Source organism: Ranitomeya imitator, chromosome 2, assembly GCF_032444005.1.
Source record: "Ranitomeya imitator isolate aRanImi1 chromosome 2, aRanImi1.pri, whole genome shotgun sequence".
NCBI classification, from domain to species: domain Eukaryota; kingdom Metazoa; phylum Chordata; class Amphibia; order Anura; family Dendrobatidae; genus Ranitomeya; species Ranitomeya imitator.
In genome coordinates, this window is record NC_091283.1 from 311,797,726 (window position 1) to 311,819,971 (window position 22,246).

General features: G+C 43.5%; 1 protein-coding gene across 1 annotated transcript in view; it reads right to left on the reverse strand.

Moving 5' to 3' along the window:
• Window positions 1-1,215: 1,215 nt before the first annotated feature.
• Window positions 1,216-22,246, reverse strand: part of LOC138663405 (oocyte zinc finger protein XlCOF22-like) — a 32,508-nt gene continuing 11,477 nt past the window's right edge. The window contains exons 3-8 of the mRNA XM_069749594.1: window positions 16,793-16,941; window positions 16,165-16,344; window positions 15,536-15,659; window positions 15,355-15,452; window positions 15,066-15,156; window positions 1,216-2,539 (exon numbers count right to left, since the gene is read on the reverse strand). Of these exons, the coding sequence (XP_069605695.1) occupies window positions 1,266-2,539; window positions 15,066-15,156; window positions 15,355-15,452; window positions 15,536-15,659; window positions 16,165-16,344; window positions 16,793-16,864 (1,839 nt within the window). The 5' untranslated portion in view covers window positions 16,865-16,941 and the 3' untranslated portion in view covers window positions 1,216-1,265. The remainder of the gene's footprint in view (window positions 2,540-15,065; window positions 15,157-15,354; window positions 15,453-15,535; window positions 15,660-16,164; window positions 16,345-16,792; window positions 16,942-22,246) is intronic.

The following is a 22,246-nucleotide window of genomic DNA, read 5'->3' on the forward strand; positions in this document are numbered from 1 at the left end:
TCTTGTCATGTGTTGCTCCCATCCTGCCCCCTATTCTGTGATGTGCAGTTAAAAGTTACTGACATATTTTCTATATATATTCAGTAGAAAGTAACTGGATTGCTCCGCTGATGTATTTTATATATGCAGACCCATTGGTATAAGGCAGCACCGCATAGGCAGACCTTGTAGTATAAGGCAGACCCTGTAGTATAAGGCAGCACCCCATTGGCAGACCCTGTAGTGTAAGGCAGCAACCCATAGGCAGACCCTGTAGTATAAGGCAGCACCCCCAACCACAGGCAGACTCTGCAGTATAAGGCAGCACCCCCCCCACACAGGCAGACTCTGCAGTATAAAGCAGCACCCCCCACAGGCAGACTCTGTAGTATAAAGCAGCACCCCCCCACAAGCGGACCCTGTAGTATAAGGCAGCACCCCCCCACAAGCGGACCCTGTAGTATAAGGCAGCAACCCCACACAGGCAGACCCTGTAGTATAAGATAGCACCCCCCCATAGGCAGACACTGTAGTATAAGGCAGCACCCCCCCAACAGGCAGACTCACCTCCAGACCGCAGGCGCCGGGCAGTGACGTCATCGCACCCCCTGTCAGTACGACGCTGACAGGGGGTGATGGGAGAAGGAGCGTAGAGCTCCTTCCCTCATCAATTCGGTCAGCTGCATCGGCAAGATGCTGATACAGCTGACCCTGCGATGACAGGCAGGGGGCCCACTGATGGCACCGCCCCCCTGCTCAGGGGCCCATAGCAGCCGGGAGGCAGAGCAGGGATATCAATTCTTCCTGCTCTGCTGCAGAATGTAACCGTATCGGCGCGCTGTGCACGCCAATACAGTTACAGTAGCGTAGCTCCTGGTGGGCCCCCTCTGAGCACCGGGCCCAGGGCGATCTCCCGCTCTGCCCCCCGGTAGCTACGCTACTGTCGGGTAGGTAGGTTGTTGTGCCAGTGATCGTGGTATGCGTTCAATGCTTACGCATACCGCGATCTTCTCGGCCACAATCCTCATCCCCGGATGCATAACTCTGTGGGTACAGACTGCACTGGCGCGTCTATAAAGGCTACGGACAGAGTGATGCTCCCAGCATTATATTATAGATATTAAATAAAGTCTCCTGATGAGTCGTCGTTGGTGAGGACAATGAAACCCTTTAAGAAGATCAATTTTGGTTAAAATGATTCCAACATTCTGAACATAAAGGCTTCTCCCCTCTGTGACATCTCTGATGTTTATTAACAGCTGATTTCCAAGAAAATATTTTGCACATTAAGAAAATGAAAAAGGCTTCTCTTCTATGTGACTGCTCTGATGTCTAATAAGATGCGCTTTCTGGTTAAAATATTTTCCACATTCTGAACAGGAAAAAGGCTTCTCTCCTGTGTGAGTTCTCTGGTGGCTATCAAGAACCCATTTCCGGCTAAAACATTTCCCACATTCTGAACAGCAAAAAGGCTTCTCCCCTGTGTGAGTTCTCTGGTGGCTATCAAGAACCCATTTCCGATTAAAACATTTCCCACATTCTGAACAAAAAAAAGGCTTCTCCCCTGTGTGGATTTTCTGGTGCTGAGCACAATCTGATTTATAGGTAAAACATTTCCCGCATTCTGAACAGGAAAAAGGCTTCTCCCCTGTGTGAGTTCTCTGGTGGTTATCAAGAACCGATTTCCGGTTAAAATATTTTCCACATTCTGAACAGGAAAAAGGCTTCTTCCTTGTGTGAGTTCTCTGGTGTCTATCAAGAACCGATTTCCGGTTAAAACATTTCCCGCATTCTGAACAGGAAAAAGGCTTCTCCCCTGTGTGAGTTCTCTGGTGGTTATCAAGAACCGATTTCCGGTTAAAATATTTTCCACATTCTGAACAGGAAAAAGGCTTCTTCCTTGTGTGAGTTCTCTGGTGTCTATCAAGAACCGATTTCCGGTTAAAACATTTCCCACATTCTAAACAAGAAAAAGGCTTCTCCCCTGTGTGAGTTCTCTGGTGGCTATCAAGAACCCATTTCTGGTTAAAACATTTCCCACATTCTGAACACGAAAAAGGCTTCTCCACTGTGTGAGTTCTCTGGTGGTTCTCAAGAACCGATTTCAGGTTAAAACATTTCCCACATTCTGAACAGGGAAAAGGATTCTCCACTGTGTGAGTTCTCTGGTGCCTAACAAGAACCGATTTCCAGTTAAAACATTTCCCACATTCTGAACAGGGAAAAGGATTCTCCCCTGTGTGAGTTCTCTGGTGTTTAACAAGAACCGATTTCCGGTTAAAACATTTCCCACATTCTGAACAGGAAAAATACTTCTCCCCTGTGTGAGTTCTTTGGTGGTTAACAAAATGTGATTTCAGTGTAAAATATTTCCCACATTCTGAACATGAAAATGACTTCTTTGCTTTAGGAGCTGTTTGTTTTTTAATGCCTCTTTTGTGACTTTGATTTTCCTTAGTAGTCAGTAATGAATCAGAAGTTGTAACTTGTAGGATCTCAAGATTATCAGATTTAAAAATTGAAGATGCCAGATGTCCCTCTAATCTCCTGGTACTGTCATCTGTTAAGATAAAAAAAAAAATTTTTTAATAAAATATCCTTGAGATTTATATTTTTGAACATTTCTACTTAAATTGTCCGTAAAAATGGTAAGACATGTACAAAAAACTTTAATTATTTACCAAGACAATGACAGTTCACAGTCTAATAGAAAAAACTTATTGGGTGAACCAGTAGTGCGTGGTGTTCAATTGTTTGTTCATTCTGCCTCCCAAATATCGAACAAAAAGAAACCAATGTTACGTAGGCAAAAATAAAACCAATTCTCATCTCACAAAAAACAAGTCTCCATTCAGGTCCATTCATGGGAAAACAGAGGTTCGCACACTATTAGTGGCTCAAAGGCTGTTGGAAAGCAACAAGGTTTCCATAAACCAATCCAGAAAAATCCAATTTCACTTCTGACTTGCAGTGTGCTCAAACAACATTTGGGATCCCTGTATTTAGCAATATTATAGTGAGAAGAATCCACTTAATTTACGGTGTGTGTCTCCTGGAGCACAATCTGTGCACTATGTGTTGGACAATAAAATGGCAAATGTGTCATTTTCACACACAAACATCCACTGTTTGTTAGTTTCCGGAAAGTGACTGTGGAGTCAAAATATTCACTTTTCCTATAGATTATAACCCTCAGTGAATTTATTAAATGGAATGTGCCCAATCTCATCTGGGATCTGTTTCTGCTGTCCAGCTGGAGTAATCTGCTCCCTACTTCAGCCAATTGGAAAGTACCACACCTTACTAAAGCTCAAAGCATATTGCCGGAATCTGCCAGATACAGCGTTGTTGTCCTCTGGTTCAGTCCTCTGTGCTCAGTTTGCAGCTTGTGTTTTTGTTTCCTGTTGTGACTGTGGCCCATTTATTGACTACTCTTGTGTCTTTTGATTCTGTATTCTGTCCTTCTGGTTCTGACCCAGCTACCTGACTATTCTTCTTGCCATCTAACACCACAGAATAGCAGGTAACACCATGGCCCAAGCCTAGGGGTCCCAGTGTAATGTAAAGGTGTTAAAGAATGCTGAGCAAGGCAATCCTTGGGATAAGGAAAGCAGAAAAGATAGTACCAAGCATGTTCATGGTGGACATCTTATGAGCTGCCAGGTGACCCAATACATTGCGTCTGCAAACTATTCCCGCTAGATCTGCATTCAAATAGCTAAATGGTGCTCCGTCCCTTCTGAACACTGCTATGTGCCCGGTGTAATATTATAATATATCATCACACGCCTCCTGATGAAGTAACCACGAAACGCGCGTTGGGGTGACTGCAATTGCACTGGCTTATATGTAAGTTTCCTTCACACTTTAATGTCTGCATTCTAGGTTTTCCCAATTGGCAATGTCCTCTACTAGTTATATTTAGTTCATTGGTTTAATACCAGGATATTGATAAAGCCATGAATAAGGGTCTTATTGGCATTAGTGTGTAAGCTTAAAGAAATTTTCTTAAAGGTACATACCATTTACTGTATAATAATATTACACCATACTGCAGACATTAGGGCATTTTTTTTGCCCAAGATAATTGTAGTTTTACAAGGAATGCTGTCTTAACTATTTGCATTATAGCGCAAAGTTTTGTTTACATTTAACGGCACTTTATGCATTTTATTTAGCTGGTGCTTTCCATTCAGTGTTGCTTGACAGCCAATTTTTACAATTCTGACCACTGTCCCTTTATGAGGTTATAACTCTGGAACGCTTCAACGGATCCCAGTGATTCTGACATTGTTTTCTCGTGACATATTGTACTTCATGATAGTGGTAAAAATTTTTGATAGTACCTGCGTTTATTTGTGAAAAAAACGGAAATTTGGCGAAAATTATGAAAATTTCGCAATTTTCCAACTTTGAATTTTTATGCAATTAAATCACAGAGATATGTCACACAAAATACTTAATAAGTAACATTTCCCACATGTCTACTTTACATCAGCACAATTTTGGAACCAAAATTTTTTTTTGTTAGGGAGTTATAAGGGTTAAAAGTTGACCAGCAATTTCTCATTTTTACAACACCATTTTTTTTTTAGGGACCACATCTCATTTGAAGTCATTTTGAGGGGTCTATATGATAGAAAATACCCAAGTGTGATACCATTCTAAAAACTGCACCCCTCAAGGTGCTCAAAACCACATTCAAGAAGTTTATTAACCCTTCTGGTGCTTCACAGGAATTTTTGGAATGTTTAAATAAAAATGAACATTTAACCTTTTTTCACAAAAAATTTACTTCAGCTCCAATTTGTTTTATTTTACCAAGGGTAACAGGAGAAAATGGACCCCAAAAGTTGTTGTACAATTTGTCCTGAGTACACCGATACCCCATATATGGGGGTAAACCACTGTTTGGGCGCATGACAGAGCTTTTCAATGCAAAATTGACTGGTATCGAGATGAGACACCATGTTGCGTTTCGATAGCCCCTTATGTGCCTAAACATTGAAACCCCTCACAAGTGACACCATTTTGGAAAGTAGACCCCCTAATGAACTTATCTAGAGGTGTGGTGAGCACTTTGACCCACCAAGTGCTTCACAGAAGTTTATAATGCAGAACCGTAAAAATAAAAAATCTTATTTTTTCACAAAAATTATCTTTTCACCCCCAAATTTTATTTTCCCAAGGGTAAGAGAAGATATTGGACCCCAAAAGTTGTTGTACAATTTGTACTAAGTACGCTGATACCCTATATATGGGGGTAAACCACTGTTTGGGCGCATGGGAGAGCTCGGAAGGGAAGGAGCGCCGTTTGACTTTTCAATGCAAAATTGACAGGAATTGAGATGGGACGCCATGTTGCGTTTGGAGAGCCACTGATGTGCCTAAACATTGAAACCCCCTACAAGTGACACCATTTTGGAAATTCCCTAAGGAATTTATCTAGATGTGTTTTGAGCGCTTTGACCCACCAAGGGCTTCACAGAAGTTTATAATGCAGAGCCGTAAAAATAAAACAAAAATTTTTTCCCACAAAAATTATTTTTTAGCCCCCAGTTTTGTATTTTCCCGAGGGTAGCAGGAGAAATTGGACCCCAAAATTTGTTGTACAATTTGTCCTGAGTGCGCTGATACCCCATATGTGGGGGGAACCACTGTTTGGGCGCATGGGAGGGCTCGGAAGGGAAGGAGTGTCATTTGGAATGCAGACTTAGATGGAATGGTCTGCAGGCGTCACATTGCGTTTGCAGAGCCCCTAATGTACCTAAACAGGAGAAACCCCCCACAAGTGACCCCATATTGGAAACTAGACCCCCCAGGGAACTCATCTAGATGTGTTGTGAGAACTTTGAACCCCCAAGTGTTTCACTACAGTTTATAACGCAGAGCCTTGAAAATAAAAAATCTTTTTTTTCCCCACAAAAATTATTTTTTAGCCCCCAGTTTTGTATTTTCCCAAGGGTAACAGGAGAAATTGGACCCCAAAAGTTGTTGTCCTATTTGTCCTGAGTACGCTGATACCCCATATGTTGGGGTAAACCCCTGTTTGGGCACACAGGAGAGCTCGGAAGGGAAGGAGCACCGTTTTACTTTTTCAACGCAGAATTGGCTGGAATTGAGATCGGACGCCATGTCGCGTTTGGAGAGCCCCTGATGTGCCTAAACAGTGGAAACCCCCCAATTATAACTGAAACCCTAATCCAAACACACCCTTAACCCTGATCCCAACAGTAACCCTAACCACAACCCAACCCTATTCCCAACCGTAAATGTAATCTAAACCCTAACCGTAACTTTAGCCCCAACCCTAACTGTAGCCCCAACCCTAACCCTAACCCTAGCCCTAACCCTAACTTAAGCCCTAACCCTAATGGGAAAATGGAAATAAATACATTTTTTTAATTTTTCCCTAACTAAGGGGGTGATGAAGGGGGGTTTGATTTACTTTTATAGCGGGTTTTTTAGCGGATTTTTATGATTGGCAGCCGTCACACACTGAAAGACGCTTTTTATTGCAAAAAATATTTGTTGCGTTACCACATTTTGAGAGCTATAATTTTTCCATATTTTGGTCGACAGAGTCATGTGAGGTCTTGTTTTTTGCGGGACGAGTTGACGTTTTTATTGGTAACATTTTCGGGCACGTGACATTTTTTGATCGCTTTTTATTCCGATTTTTGTGAGGCAGAATGACCAAAAACCAGCTATTCATGAACTTCTTTTGGGGGAGGCGTTTATACCGTTCCGCGTTTGGTAAAATTGAAAAAACAGTTTTATTCTTCGGGTCAGTACGATTACAGTGATACCTCATTTATATCATTTTTTTATGTTTTGGCGCTTTTATACGATAAAAACTATTTTATAGAAAAAATAATTATTTTTGCATCGCTTTATTCTCAGGACTATAACTTTTTTATTTTTTTGCTGATGATGCTGTATCATGGCTCGTTTTTTGCGGGACAAGATGACGTTTTCAGCGGTACCATGGTTATTTATATCTGTCTTTTTGATCGCGTGTTATTCCACTTTTTGTTCAGCGGTATGATAATGAAGCGTTGTTTTTTGCCTCGTTTTTTTTTTTTTTACGGTGTTTACTGAAGGGGTTAACTAGTGGGCCAGTTTTATAGGTGGGGTCATTACGGACACGGCGATACTAGATATGTGTACTTTTATTGTTTTTTTTTATTATTTAGATAAAGAAATGTATTTATGGGAATAATATATATATATTTTTTTCATTATTTAGGAATATTTTTTTTAATTTTTTTTTACACATTTGGAAAAAGTTTTTTTTTACTTTTTTACTTTGTCCCAGGGGGGGACATCACAGATCGGTGATCTGACAGTTTGCACAGCACTCTGTCAGATCACCGATCTGACTTAGAGCAGTGCAGGCTTCACAGTGCCTGCTCTGAGCAGGCTCTGTGAAGCCACCTCCCTCCCTGCAGGACCCGGATGCTGCGGCCATCTTGGATCCGGGCCTGGAGCAGGGAGGGAGGTAGGGAGACCCTCGCAGCAACGCGATCATATCGCGTTGCTGCTGGGGGCTCAGGGAAGCTCGCAGGGATACTTCCCTGTACCGCCGGCACATCGCGATCATGTTTGATCGCGGTGTGCCGGGGGTTAATGTGCCGGGAGCGGTCCGTGACCGCTCCTGGCACATAGTGCTGGATGTCAGCTGCGATAGGCAGCTGACACCCGGCCGCGATCGGCCGCATTCCCCCCGTGAGTGCTGCCGATCGCATATGACGTACTATCCCGTCGGTGGTCATAGGGGCCCACCCCACCTCGACGGGATAGTAAGTCTAATGTCAGAAAGGGGTTAATAAAAATTAAATATTTTGGATTATACTCTGGTTCTCTTTTTGGTATATTTAAGTTCTAATTGAGATCTTGGTCCAAATTATAATGTTTGTTTAATGAGTGGGCAATATCATGTTAATACCATGTGCCTAGACATTAGTGTACAACAGTACATAAAGTATTACGCGAAGTTGGAAAATAATTTGTAAGGTCCATTTGTTTTCTATTATCCTTTGCGAATAATTCCAAACTCATCACCACATAAAGTGACACACGTCAGATTTTAAAAATGGGGCCTCATTAGGAACACAAAACTGACTGCAGGAAGAGGATAAATCAGAGTATTTTGGACATTAACTACTGTAATCGAAAACTGACTGTGGCGAAATATGTAAAGGTATATATGTGTGCAGTGAAATATGCATAGGTTTATATGTGTAACCAGCAGTAGTCTAACATCTGTCCTGAGACTTACAGGCCTCACAAAGGTCACAACATATGTATCTGAGAAGGCAGTCTACTGTCTCCAAATCTCACCAGGGGGTCGTGCTGGGAACCAAAAAGAAAGGGAAACATTTGACACCTCCTAGCTCTTTGAAGAGAGATGTCAATTACAGCCTAACACTACCTATCCATGAGAAACTTTTGCACGGGGACTCTCAGAGGAAATAATATATTCATTGGGGGAGCGCCCGTAGTCCAATCAAAAACAAGCAAGTATAATTTTTACCCGAGAGGCTGATCTAGAAATTTGACCTCCAGAGTATCACTATAAATTAGGCTTGAACGAGTACAAAGTTGTTTACATATTGGGGGTCAGCCAAGCTGATGTGTTCCAGTCCATATTCATCCTACCCTCAGGGAGCAGAAAGCAGACTACAAAGTTAGCTATTTTCTGTAAGTTTTCTCCTGTTATTTTTATAACCGTTTTGCATATTTGTAGGTCTCTTTATTACCATATTTTTATACCTTTTTTATTATAAGCACTGTATCTTTTTGTTTTAAAGCATAAAACTTTAAGAAGTTGAACCTTGTATGTTCTAAAGAATCCATAGCCTTAAACTGTATGATCCTTATGATTGGCGGACAGTAGTAGTAATATTTCCGGGACTCATCGCCCATGTGTTCGGTGAGTGGTGGCAGCATGTATGAGCAGGTGTGTGGCCTGGGTCAGTGTGATTTATGCTCCCTTTACACAATAGGACAAGATTGCCTCGCGCAGGAAATTACTACGGAGGACAGAGAATGAACTTCAATCCAATATTGCGGTCAGCATGCAGCCTGCGGGTAAGGAAAGGGTGAATCAAACACCTGAAAACTCAGCCCATATGACCGAAAACTGGTCCCGCCAAATACAGGTGACAGGTTCCCTTTAAAATGGAAGTGTGGTGGGGCGCTCATCTCTGCGGGTGTTAATGCCACTTTTCCTGGTTCGAAAACTCGGCTACCCTAAGGGTTTGGCAAAAGCTGAGTGGTTGGACCAACAATATTGTATGTTGGTAATGTCTCCCTGTGGTGAGGATTGATGAGAGATGAAGGGGGGAGTGGAGAGAGGTACTTTATGGGTATGCATGTTAGGGCTAGCGGAACGCACCGAGTATAGGTAGGAAGCAACAAGGTGCATTCACAGCCCGGGGTCCACCGTGCAGAGATATCTGCTGCAAAGTAATGGCGGATAAACTCTGAGCTCACACGTGGGTTAAGCTTCACCCCATGTGAACTGAAAGTGATCTCTGTTGCCTCACAGAATCACGCCGTACACAAAACTATTACCCTAACTAGGGTTGTGCAAGCAAGCCAACGGCTAATTGCCCCCACTGACGCTAACTGCCTGCCTGAGTGTACAGTCCCAGCGCTACAGTCTCACACAGCTCTTTCAGGGCATTCCTGGAGGACCAATAGGAGCTGCTACAGGGCCTGAGCGTGTGACCCCCGACCTCCAATGAGAGGTCCTCCCGTGGGCATGCTCAGTATGTGCAAAGCAGGACTTTGTCCCAGAGAAAAGCCTGCTCGCCGCTGACCAGTGCTGGCTACAAAGGGAGAGCCTGGAAAGGCAGCAGTAACCATCCGCACAGTATCAGGCTGAGCCAGACACTGGGACCGACGTGTCCGATGAGCAGGCTCCACTACAGCGGATGTAGAATGGGAGACCGCAGCAGACATGGTTCGAGATTCCTCCTGTGCAGCGGCGGGAACTCGACACCTAACAATGCATTAAATCCGTTATATTTGTTATTAGTGGTTCGGATAAATGGAGGAGAATATGATGAGTTCACTTATGTCTATGCTTCAGTTTGGAGAAATTCACGGGCATCTCTTGTTTTGTTTCTATGGCCACCATTGGTCCATAATTCTTAGTTTATTTGGAATCTCAGATAAGACTCAGCATTGCATCTATAATTTCATTTGATTGGATGGTTTGTATGTGATGGAGCTGAATGATCCAAAAGTGAATACTAACCTGTGTAAAGATTTTCTACGAAGTCTACATGGCATCACTTAAACTCCTGTCGTGGAACATTAGAGGGTTGGGGAGTGCTAGGAAACGGAATATGGTATCCTCTCAGATACGCCAAACGCAAGCACAGATAATATGTCTTCAGGATACTCATTTGACACCAGATACTGTATTCAGGACAAATAAGCCTTGGAGACAATGGCAGAAACATGCTACACATACGTCCTATTCCAGGGGAGTTTTTATTATGGTGCACAGGACGTTGAGGTGGTCAGTCCAAGCGATTAAGAAAGATTCGGAAGGAAGATTCATTTTTTTATATGCATTTATAGATATGGTCCCTTACATACTGCTCAATATCAACAACCCCCCTCCAGCCAAGATGGAAGTACTCCACCAGGCGATGATTTTTGTATCACAATATCCGGATGCTAAGATATTATGCCTGGGAGATTTCAATATGATTCTTAATCTTTATTTGGATAGAATGAGTGCTGCAAATTCTAGGCCCGGCAGCCAAGATGCTACCGTGTTGGGTGCTTTTATAGCGGAGATAGGCTGGATTGATTTATGGAGACAACAGCATCCTTTTAAGAAAGAATTTTCTTGCTGTACGTTAGCCGCTCGCTGTTTATCCAGAATTGATCATGCATTTGGAAATAGTGCTGCATTATCGCATCTACGTGAAATTGAGCACCTTCCTAGGGCAGTATCAGATCTCTCTCTATTGATGTTGAGCCTTCATCTGGGAGGTCCTGGTAGACATAAGAGATTCCATATACATCCATTCTGGCTATCCCTTATTGGAGAGCAAGATAGAATAATAGACCAACTAGATGGCTTTATAACAGATCATGCTGATTTCCCTGATGCATTAGTGTTATGGGACACGCTTAAGGCATATTTGAGGGGATGTGTTAAATCCACAATTTCGTACATTAAAAGAGAATCCTGTGTTGGCGAACAGCTTGCTGAGGAATGTAAATCATTAGAAACCGAATATATTAACAACCACTCTGAAAATTCTTTGCATAAATGGCTTGGGAAGGGGAGGGAATATTTGTTATGTTTACGGGAAAAAGCCCAGAGAAAACTTTTTTTTACCAAACAAACTTATTTTGAACTAGGGAACCAATCCAGCACATTTCTGGCATATGTAGTCCAACAAAATTAAATGTCCCCATCCATTATGTCCATTAACACGAGGGAAGGGACCCCATTGCTCAAGTCTAACCAAATTGCAAACTGATTTGAAGAGCACTTTATAGAGTTGTATAATTCTCAATTGAACCACACTGTGGAAGAAATTGATGAGCATTTAGACCAGATTGAATTTCCTAAACTTTCTTGTGAGGACCAGACATTCTTGGATAGGGATATCACTTTGGAGGAAATCCGGGAGGCAGCCATGTCCCTTTATAATGGGAAAACTCCCGGACTTGATGATATGCCCAGGAACTTGCAGGACACTCGCTCTCCCAATCCTTTTATGATGCCACTATTGTGGTGATTCCAAAGCCTGACAAGCCTGCTGAGGAGTGTGGTTCTTATCGTCCCATATCCTTGCTCAATACTGACTATAAAATTCTTACGAAACTTATTGCTAATAGACTGAAGGCAGTAATATTGGGCATTATACATGAGGACCAAACTGGTATTATGCCAGGAAGATCTACCTCCTCTAATATGAGAAGAGTGCAGGTTCGGCCGCAGATAGCCCATAAATATAAAAGACCTTGGGCAATAGCTTCTTTAGATACTGCAAAAGCCTTTGATTCATTAGAATGAAAATTTCTGCAACGGGTGCTTCTGAAATTTGGTTTCTCTGTTAAATTTTGCAAATGGAAAACCAAAAAAAAAAAAAAGAAGAAGAACCAAGGTTCAAACAACCAAGAAAAACCAAAACAAAAACCTTGTGTCCTATCAGATTAAGGATAAAACATAATATTTATTGTTCGCTTTAAAACATTGAACATACAATCAACATACAGACAACCGTGCTAGACTGAATCTATCCCTTACACTGTTAGTGCTGATTAACCCTGCCTTACAGCGGAGGTTGGCACCCTTTGGAGGTTGCACTTTGTTATCTTGTCTTTCACTCTCTCTCACACAGTCTAATGGTTGCCATCTACTATTTAACTGAAAATAGGCAACCACTGTCCATTTCATTTTCCGGTTATGTCAGAACGGTGGCTTAATTTAATCACAGTGTTCATAGTTGGCAAATAGGAGCATCAGGGACAGCCGCCGACAAGCGGGGACGCCTATCTCGTATATTTTGTAGGGTGCCAACCTCCGCTGTAAAGGTACCGTCACACATATCGTTAACGATATCGTTGCTTTTTGTGACGTAGCAACGATATCGTTAACTAAATCATTATGTGTGACAGCGACCAACGATCAGGCCCCTGCTGGGAGATCGTTGGTCGCTGGGGAAAGATCAGAACTTTATTTTGTCGCTGATCACCCGCTGACATCGCTGAATCGGCGTGTGTGACGCCGATCCAGCGATGTCTTCACTGGTAACCAGGGTAAACATCGGGTTACTAAGCGCAGGGCCGCGCTTAGTAACCCGATATTTACCCTGGTTACCAGTGTAAATGTAAAAAAACAAACACTACATACTTACATTCCCGGTGTCTGGTCACGTCCCTCGCCTTCAGCTTCCCGCACTGACTGAGCGCCGGCAGGCCGTAAAGCACGCTGTGCAGCGCTGATGTCACCGCTGTGCTCTCCGGCCGGCGCTCAGTCAGTGCGGGAAGCTGAAGGCGAGGGACGTGACCAGACACAGGGAATGTAAGTATGTAGTGTTTGTTTTTTTACATTTACAATGGTAACCAGGGTAAACATCGGGTTACTAAGCGCGGCCCTGCGCTTAGTAACCCGATGTTTACCCTTGTTACCCGGGGACTTCGGGATCGTTGGTCGCTGGAGAGCTGTCTGTGTGACAGCTCTCCAGCGACCAAACAGCGACACTGCAGCGATCGACATCGTTGTCGGTATCGCTGCAGCGTCGCTTAGTGTGATGGTACCTTAAGGCAGGGTTAATCAGCACTAACAGTGTGAGGGATAGATTCAGTCTAGCACTGTTGTCTGTATGTTGATTGTATGTTCAATGTTTTAAAGTGAACAACAAATATTATGTTTTATCCTTAATCTGATAGGACACAAGGTTTTTGTTTTGGTTTTTCTAAATTTTGCAAATGGATTGAATTGTTATATCGCATGCCGAGAGCTAATATATTGGTAAATGGGGTATTATCGGAATATTTTAATCTGAGTAGGGGGACCAGACAGGGCTGCCCACTATCCCCAATGCTCTTTGCACTGGCGATCGAAATAATTGCACTTAAAATTAGACAAGACCATTTGGTGGAGGGAATTGACATAAATTCTAGGGTGGACAAGGTAGGATTATATGCTGATGACCTGGTACTTTTCCTGGATAAGATTGGACAGTCCCTTCCTAGAGCGATCGACCTTATTAATAGCTTTGGAGAATTGCCGGGTCTTAAAATTAATTGGAGCAAATCGGTAGTCATGTCAATAGTGGATAATATAACAGTACCCGTGTTATTTGGTTTGAAATTAGTTAAAAAATGTAAGCATTTGGGCATAGTAATTAACCAATTAACCAAAATCCAATGAAAGATCTTGGAGATAAAATATGCCCCCTCGAGTATTTGATGAAAACAGTCTGTTACTTTCTTTTGGGATCACACTCTTTTATTATATCCAAATATATATATTTGTATTTAATCTATGTGGTAAATGTCTACCTTTAATGAAACATTTATATTTTGAGATACATTTTGACTCATGTTCTCCTCATATTTGATTGATCCTTTTGAGTCTGTATTTTTGATATTTCTGATTGTATATTTACTGGTGAATTATATAATTAAAATTAAACCAGAGTTGCATTAATTTATGGTGGACAATTGGAGATACTGTGAGTCCTGACCAGAAGATTAGAGAAAATAATATTGCTCCCCATTTCAGGAAAGATTATGCAGTAATATGAATTTCTTAGAATCGAAATTAATGTAATTTATGACATGGAGTGAATCCATGAAACCAGAGCTCGAGCCATGCCAACACATCTCCTGTAGGCGTGAATAAATGTATATTACAGCCATCAGCCACATACAGCTTAGAGATATATCATGGCACAGGTGTAATGGTTTTCCTGTAGTTTATCACAATCCATCTTGAAATTAGTTAGTTTTAATACAAACTGAAAAGTCAGGATAAAGGGAAACTCTGCTGCTATCGTACAGAAATTCACACTTGGCCTCACTGCACATTTAATGTTGTCGACCATAAAAGTGAAGTTTGGCCAGAAAGACTGGACCTCGTCTTGTAGGGACCATATGATCACATTCAGCAACACAGAAGGGAGAGAAGATAGATTCATCCGATAAGATATCAGGGTTCTAGGAAGCCAACAGCATCATTACCCTCCGCTTTCTCTTACAGGCCCATCATAATACTTTTCTTCAAGTGATTCTCTAACTTATCAGCACATTCTACGTACGCAGTCATTTGGCTTTGTAGTTTACAGATCTGGGCAAGTAATGGTCAGCATCTTCTAATCCCAGGGGGTAGTTGGATCCTCCAGGTTGTATGTTCTATATAAAAGGGCTTTCAATGCCCAAAGTCATTTGAACAGTTTTGGGTGGAGGAGAATGTTGAGGTCTAGAGGCAAAATGGTGATCACACGATTGTGATATGGCCGGACTACACCACTGATAAAGCAGCCACAGACGGTGACTGAGAATAATCTGTCACTTCTCTGCATTTAGTGGTTACTACTCACCTGGGTAGTCATATGTAGGAATCTCCTCTTTACACCGCTCATCACCCCTCACATATGTCTCTGTAGTATTAATATGGGTCAGATCTTCACCCTGAAACAAATATTGTAAAAGTTACAGACAGATGGAGAAGTCACATCTATGATGAGCTCTAATCCTGCCATCTCCACCGTTCTCATTACACAAGTATAAAACATATAATACTGGTGGATAAAACAAGACTGAGCACAAGACCTTCACAGCCATCTACACATCATAGGGGAGATCTCATGACACCTTCTCTCCATCTACCTGATGATCCTGAGGAACATTGGGATCTTCTTGTTTACAGTCCTGTGGCAGAAGAGGACGGGGACATCTCTCTGGTGTTGTCCTCTTTTTGGATAGATCTGGAGGAAACACATACAGGGACTGAATTCATTCTTCACATACAGATAATTATAGGCCGTGTGTATTTAGTCCTGTCTATTACCTGGTGATGTGAGGGGCTGGGGAACCTCCATCATGACGTCCTTGTACAGATCTTTGTGTCCTTCTAAATACTCCCACTCATCCATGGAGAAATAGACAGCGACATCCTGACACCTTATAGGAACCTGACACATACAATGATACCATCATCACCCCAATCCCTTCATAGAGTTACTCTATAATGTCCCTATGCAAATTGCCTCTTCAGAGAAAAAGAGGACATAAACTCTAAAACACCACCTGTTGGAAGCAGCGATTCTACAAGTCACAATCAACCCTTTAACGAGTCGTGCAATATGATTTAGGATAAAAGCCAGATCAGTATCTCAATTCGCAGACACGGTGTTTCGGGCTGTTGGCCCTCGTCATTGCGAAGCATGAGAACTAATCTGGCTAGGTGAGAGGCCCTGGACTAGGATCTAAGGGGTAAGGTTTCTCGTTGTGGAGAGTGACATACCAGCTCTGGCTTGTCAAGGTAAGGAGGCTTATTCGCCGTCCAATGCTCCTCTGGGAAATTTAACATGCAAATTGCCTCATCAGAGAAAAAGAGGACTTAAACTCTATAGCGCCACCTGTTGGAAGTAGCGATCCTACAAGTCACAATCGTCCCAACATTCCCAGCAGTGTCACCTCTCCAGTCAGCAGCTCAATCATCTTGTAGGTGAGTTCTAGGATCTTCTGGTCATTGATGTCCTCATGTATCAGGAAGTGAGGTGGGGCCCCCGTGATTGGACTCAGGAGTCTTCCCCATCCCTCAGACACAGGGTCCTGACAGCGCTCACTAGAGGTCTTCTTCACTACCGTGTAATCCTGGTTATGGAGAGACACATTAATAAATCTCACTACAGACATTTCCAGAGTCCTCACCTCTCCAGTTCTGTCCATTTGTTTTTCCCATAGATAAGAATGATGAAATGTGACGTTGTTAGTGATGAGCGAGTATACTCGTTGCTCGGGTTTTCCCGAGCGCGCTCGGGTGGTCTCTGGGTATTTGTAAGTGCTCGGAGATTTAGTTTTCATCACTGCAGCTGAATGATTTACATCTCGTAGCCAGCCTGAGTACATGTCGGGGTTGGCTGGTTGCTAGGGAATCCCCACATGTATTCAAGCTGGCTAACAGATGTAAGTCATTCAGCTGCGGCGATGAAAACTAAATCTCCGAGCACTTACAAATACTTGGAGACCACCCGAGCGTGCTCTGGAAAACCCGAGCAACGAGTATATTCGCTCATCACTAGACGTCATCAGAATCTCTCACCTCTCCAGTAAGCCGGAAGAGGATCTCTAGGGTGAGATGTAATATCCTGTCCGCCATCTTGTCTCTGTCCATATCTATCTTGATGGGTAAATCATGAAAATTCTCTTATATAGAAGATCTTCACTGAGAGGATCCGATATTGTAGAGACCTGAATGAGAAGAAGATGAGCCGATGTAACATCATAAAAATCCTGTGTAATAATACAATTACTGGAGCTAATAAGGGAAACATATGAGATTTATTATTTTAAAGTATTTAGTTCTACATCTAATATATATATCTACTATATAATTGTCTAAGGGTCACTTCCGTCTTTCTGTCCTTCTGTCTTTCTGTCTGTCACGGATATTCATTGGTCGCGGCCTCTGTCTGTCATGGAATCCAAGTCGCTGATTGGTCTCGCCAGCTACCTGTCATGACTGCCGCGAGCAATCAGCGACGGCCACAGTCCGATTAGTCCCTCCCTACTCCCCTGCAGTCAGCGCCCGCTCCATACTCCCCACAGTCACCGCTCACACAGGGTTAATGCCAGCGGTAACGGACCGCGTTATGCCGCGGGTAAGTCACTCCATTACCGCTGCTATTAACCCTGTGTGACCAAGTTTTTGCTGCCTATGCAGCGTCAATAGTAAAAACATCTAATGTTAAAAATAATTTTAAAAAATAACAAATCATTATATACTCAACTTTTGCGATGCTCCGGTGACCTCCGGCAGGTTCCGGTGCCAAGGATGGTAAGGGAGAAGGACCTGCCATGATGTCATGGTCATGTGACCGCGACGTCATCACAGGCCCTGCACGCCTGCGCGAAGACGACCTGCCGTAACGTCACGGTCATGTGACTGCGACGTTATCACAGGTCCTGCGCAAGAAGGACCTACCATGACGTCACGGTCATGTGACCGCGACGTCATCACAGTGCCTGCGCGAGAACGACCTGCCGTGACGTCTCAGTCATGTGACCGCGACGTCATCACAGGTCCTGCGCGCCTGCATGAGAATGACCTGCCATGACGTCATGGTCATGTGACCGAACTACAAGAGGCCCTTGGAAGATGAATATATGTTTATTTTTTATTTTTTAACCTGTGACATACGTGGCTGGGCAATATACTACGTGGCTGGGCAATATACTACGTGACTGGGCAATATACTATGTGGCTGGCCAATATACTATGTGGCTGGCCAATATACTACGTCGCTGTGCAATAGACTTCATGGCTCTGTGCTGTATACTACGTAACTGGGCAATATACTACGTGGCTGGGCAATATACTACGTGGCTGGGCAATATACTACGTGACTGGGCAATATACTTCGTGACTGGGCAATATACTACGTGGCTGGGCAATATACTACGTGACTGGGCAATATACTACGTGGCTGGGCAATATACTACGTTGTTGGGCAATATACTACGTGTTTGGGCAATATACTACGTGGCTGGGCAATATACTACGTGGACATGCATATTCTAGAATACCCGATGCGTTAGAATCAGGCCACCATCTAGTATATATATAATCGTCTAAGGTCTACTTCCGTCTGTTTGTCTATCTGTCTGTTCCACTGTCACGGAAATCCCGCGTCGCTGATTGGTCAAGGCCGGCTGGGCGTGACCAATCAGCGACAGGCGCAGTCTGTGGGATTTGAACCACGCTTCGTTAATTAGTCACGCCCGGCTGTGTATTCATTGCATTATTCTAAAATCTTCATAACTAAACTACATACCCGCACAGAGCCCCCGGCAGTCACGCACAGAGCCCCTGGCAGGCACACACAGACCCCCGGCAGCCCGCACAAAGCCCCGGCAGCCCGCACAAAGCCCCGGCACCCGGCACAGAGCCCCAGCAGCCCGCACAGAGCCCCGACAGCCCGCACAGAGCCCCCGGCCGGCACGCACAGACCCCTGGCAGCCCGCACAAAGCCCCGGTAGCCCGCACAGAGCCCCGGCAGGCCCGTACAGACCCCCCGCAGACCGCAGAGCCCCCGTAGCCCGCACAGAGCCCCGGCAGCCTGTACAGATTCCCGACAGACCGTACATATCCCCGGCAGCCCGCACAGAGCCCCGGCAGGCCAGCACAGAGCCCCGGAAGGCCCGCACAGAGCCCCGGAAGGCCCGCACAGACACCGCCCGCGCACACACATGCACAGTGTCCACCCACGCACCGCCCACACTCTTCCTTCCTCCGGAACAGGATGTAGAAGGACAGAAAGGGCTTATTTACATTCCGATATTTGTGTCCCATTGACTTGCATTGGTATCGGGTTTCGGTATTGGCAATATCCGATATTTTTTGGATATCGGCCGATCCAATCCGATACCGATACTTCTGGATATCAGAAGGTATCGCTCAACACTAATCCCGACATATAATAAGACAATAAAAGGAGGGATTGGCCCAAAAAAAAAACAACAACTAAAACAAATCCCAGCTCACTTTCTTTCAAAAGTGACACTAAAGAAGACACCAAACCACTGATGCCATCTGTGATACCTACAGGGGAAATGGACACCTCTAAATCGCATAAAAGAAAGGGTCTTAGTGACCAAGAGAATAATGCTAACCCTTCTACAGATGAGTCAGATAGCTTTTCAGACGATTACTCACCTAATAGCCCAGAGAAACAGAGGATTAAAAATGATCACGCTGCCTCCATTTCACCAACAGCAGCCCCAATTCCCTCAGGTAACCTAGATGAATATCTCGGTTCCAGTAAACAAGTTACTGAGGGATTTTTGGCTGGCCTCTTTAAATCCTTCAGTAACTCTATGAGAATCGGGTTTGAGACACAAGCTGTCTCTCCAGGAGGCATGCAGTAGTTTCAATCAGAGGTTCGAAAAAATGAAAAAAGGCTGACTCTGGTGGAGAAGGATACCATTTATCTTTCCAAACAGACCTCAAATCTGGATCTGGAAGATCATAACAGGAGGAACAATTTAAAGATTAGAGGCATACCAGAATCAGTTCCTCAAAATGATCTCTCAGGCTACAAGAGAAACTTATTAAAGAAATTGGTACCCAGTTTGTCAGATTTGGAACTAAATATTGACCGTATCCACCATCTCCCGCGTTCTCATGGGATTCCACAGGATAAACCAGGAAATACCATCCTCAGAATTCATTTTTTTGAAACCAAAGAAATTATTTTAAAAAGCATCAGAGAGAGGGGCTCCTTTCCTGAACCATATAAAAATAGTAAGATTTTCTCAGATTTCTCAAATGCAACCATGGACGCACGAAGGTCCTTCAAAGAAGTGACTTCAAAACTCAGAGAACTTAGGGTTCCCTATAGGTGGGGTTTCCCCACAAAGCTCCTGGTTTGGTATAACAACAAAAATTACTCAATTAACTCACCCCAAGAGGGTTCAAGGTTTATAAATTTTCTTATGGAAGAACCAGCATTTAAGGGTAAAGGTACCTTCACAATAAGCAACTTTACAACAAGAACGACAACTATCCGTGATGTTGCAGCGTCCTGGTTAACGATCTCGTTGTGTTTGACACGCTGCAGCGATCAGAATCCCGCTGTGACATCGCTGGTCGTAGCTGGAAGTCCAGAACTTTATTTGGTCGTCAGGTCGGCGTGATTCGTCATGTTTGACAGCAAAAGCAACGATGCCAGCAATGTTTTTACATGGAGCTAACAACCAGCGAGAACGATAAGAACGTCACTGGATCGCTCCTGCATCGTTCTGGTGTTGCCGTGTTTGACGTCTCTACAGCGATCTAAACAGCGACGCTGCAGCGATCGGCTCGTTGTCTATATTGCTGCAGCGTCGCTGAATGTGACGGTACCTTAAGGGTTAGGAGGGGAAAACATTCCCTTTATATTGTCAATCAAACTCTGAACAATAGTGTCTTTGTGGGATCTTAGCCACAAATTTTTGGGTTGCTTTTTTTTCCCCACACTTAAGGTAGCTTCACACTAAGCGACGCTGCAGCGATACCGACTACGATGTCGATCGCTGCAGCGTCGCTGTTTGGTCGCTGGAGAGCTGTCACACAGACAGCTCTCCAGCGACCAACGATCCCGAGGTCCCCAGTAACCAGGGTAAACATCGGGTTACTAAGCGCAGGGCAGCGCTTAGTAACCCGATGTTTACCCTGGTTACCAGCGTAAAAGTAAAAAACAAACAAACACTACATACTTACCTACCGCTGTCTGTCCCCGGCGCTCTGCTTCTCTGCACTCCTCCTGCACTGGCTGTGAGCGCCGGTCAGCCGGAAAGCAGAGCGGTGACGTCACCGCTCTGCTTTCCGGCCGCTGTGCTCACAGCCAGTGCAGGAGGAGTGCAAAGAAGCAGAGCGTCGGGGACAGACAGCGGTAGGTAAGTATGTACTGTTTTTTTTTTTTTACTTTTACGCTGGTAACCAGGGTAAACATCGGGTTACTAAGCGCGGCCCTGCGCTTAGTAACCCGATGTTTACCCTGGTTACCAGTGAAGACATCGCTGGATCGGTGTCACACACGCCGATCCAGCGATGTCTGCAGGGAGTCCAGCGACGAAATAAAGTTCTGGACTTTCTTCAGCGACCAACGATCTCCCAGCAGGGGCCTGATCGTTGGTCGCTGTCACACATAACGATTTCCTTAACGATATCGTTGCTACGTCACAAAAAGCAACGATATCGTTAACGATATCGTTATGTGTGAAGGTACCTTAAGGTGAGACACCAACTGGTTTGGAGTCCTCCAAGAGAACTCCTATTGTTTGTAAGTTAAACTGTTTTAGCACACGTTAAAAGGCCAATTGTAGACTGTATTTTTTTTTCTCCCTTTTTCCTTTACTATTAATGCATTGTCTTTTATTTGTTAATGAATATTTTGTCATACAATGTTAGTGGTCTCAATAGCCCCAATAAGAGATTTGCTGTATGGAAAGAAATTAACCACAGCCATGCTGATCTTGTATGGTTGCAGGAGGTTAAAGTGGCAATTGACCGCCAACCAGTCTTCCAACGCAAAAACTTTCCACATGTATTCAAATCGATGTGTTCTACCAAAAAAGCTGGCGTCATCACGATGGTAAGTAGCCCTGTCCCATTCCAGTTTGTCAAGGAGATAACAGACTCTTTGGGTAGGTATCATATCCTTATATTTCAACAACAATATCCGTTAAGGTGCAATTGCCCACAGACACAAAGTGATTCCAGCATGATGAAGTATAAAAATGTATTTTTATTTATATTAAATTAAAAACCTTTAAAAAAATAAACAGGGCTATAAAGACCTCCATATGGAGGGAAAAATAACACAGGTACCGTATATTAAGCAACAATGTCGGATATATCAATACTGACAACAAATACCAATAGGTTATTCATACCAATAAATAAGGTAACATGTCAATAGTTGTCCATTTTGCTAATTCATAGTACATATAAGGAGCAAGCGGATATTAATATATAAAATAGATATTCAATATGCATCAAAATAATATCCATAAA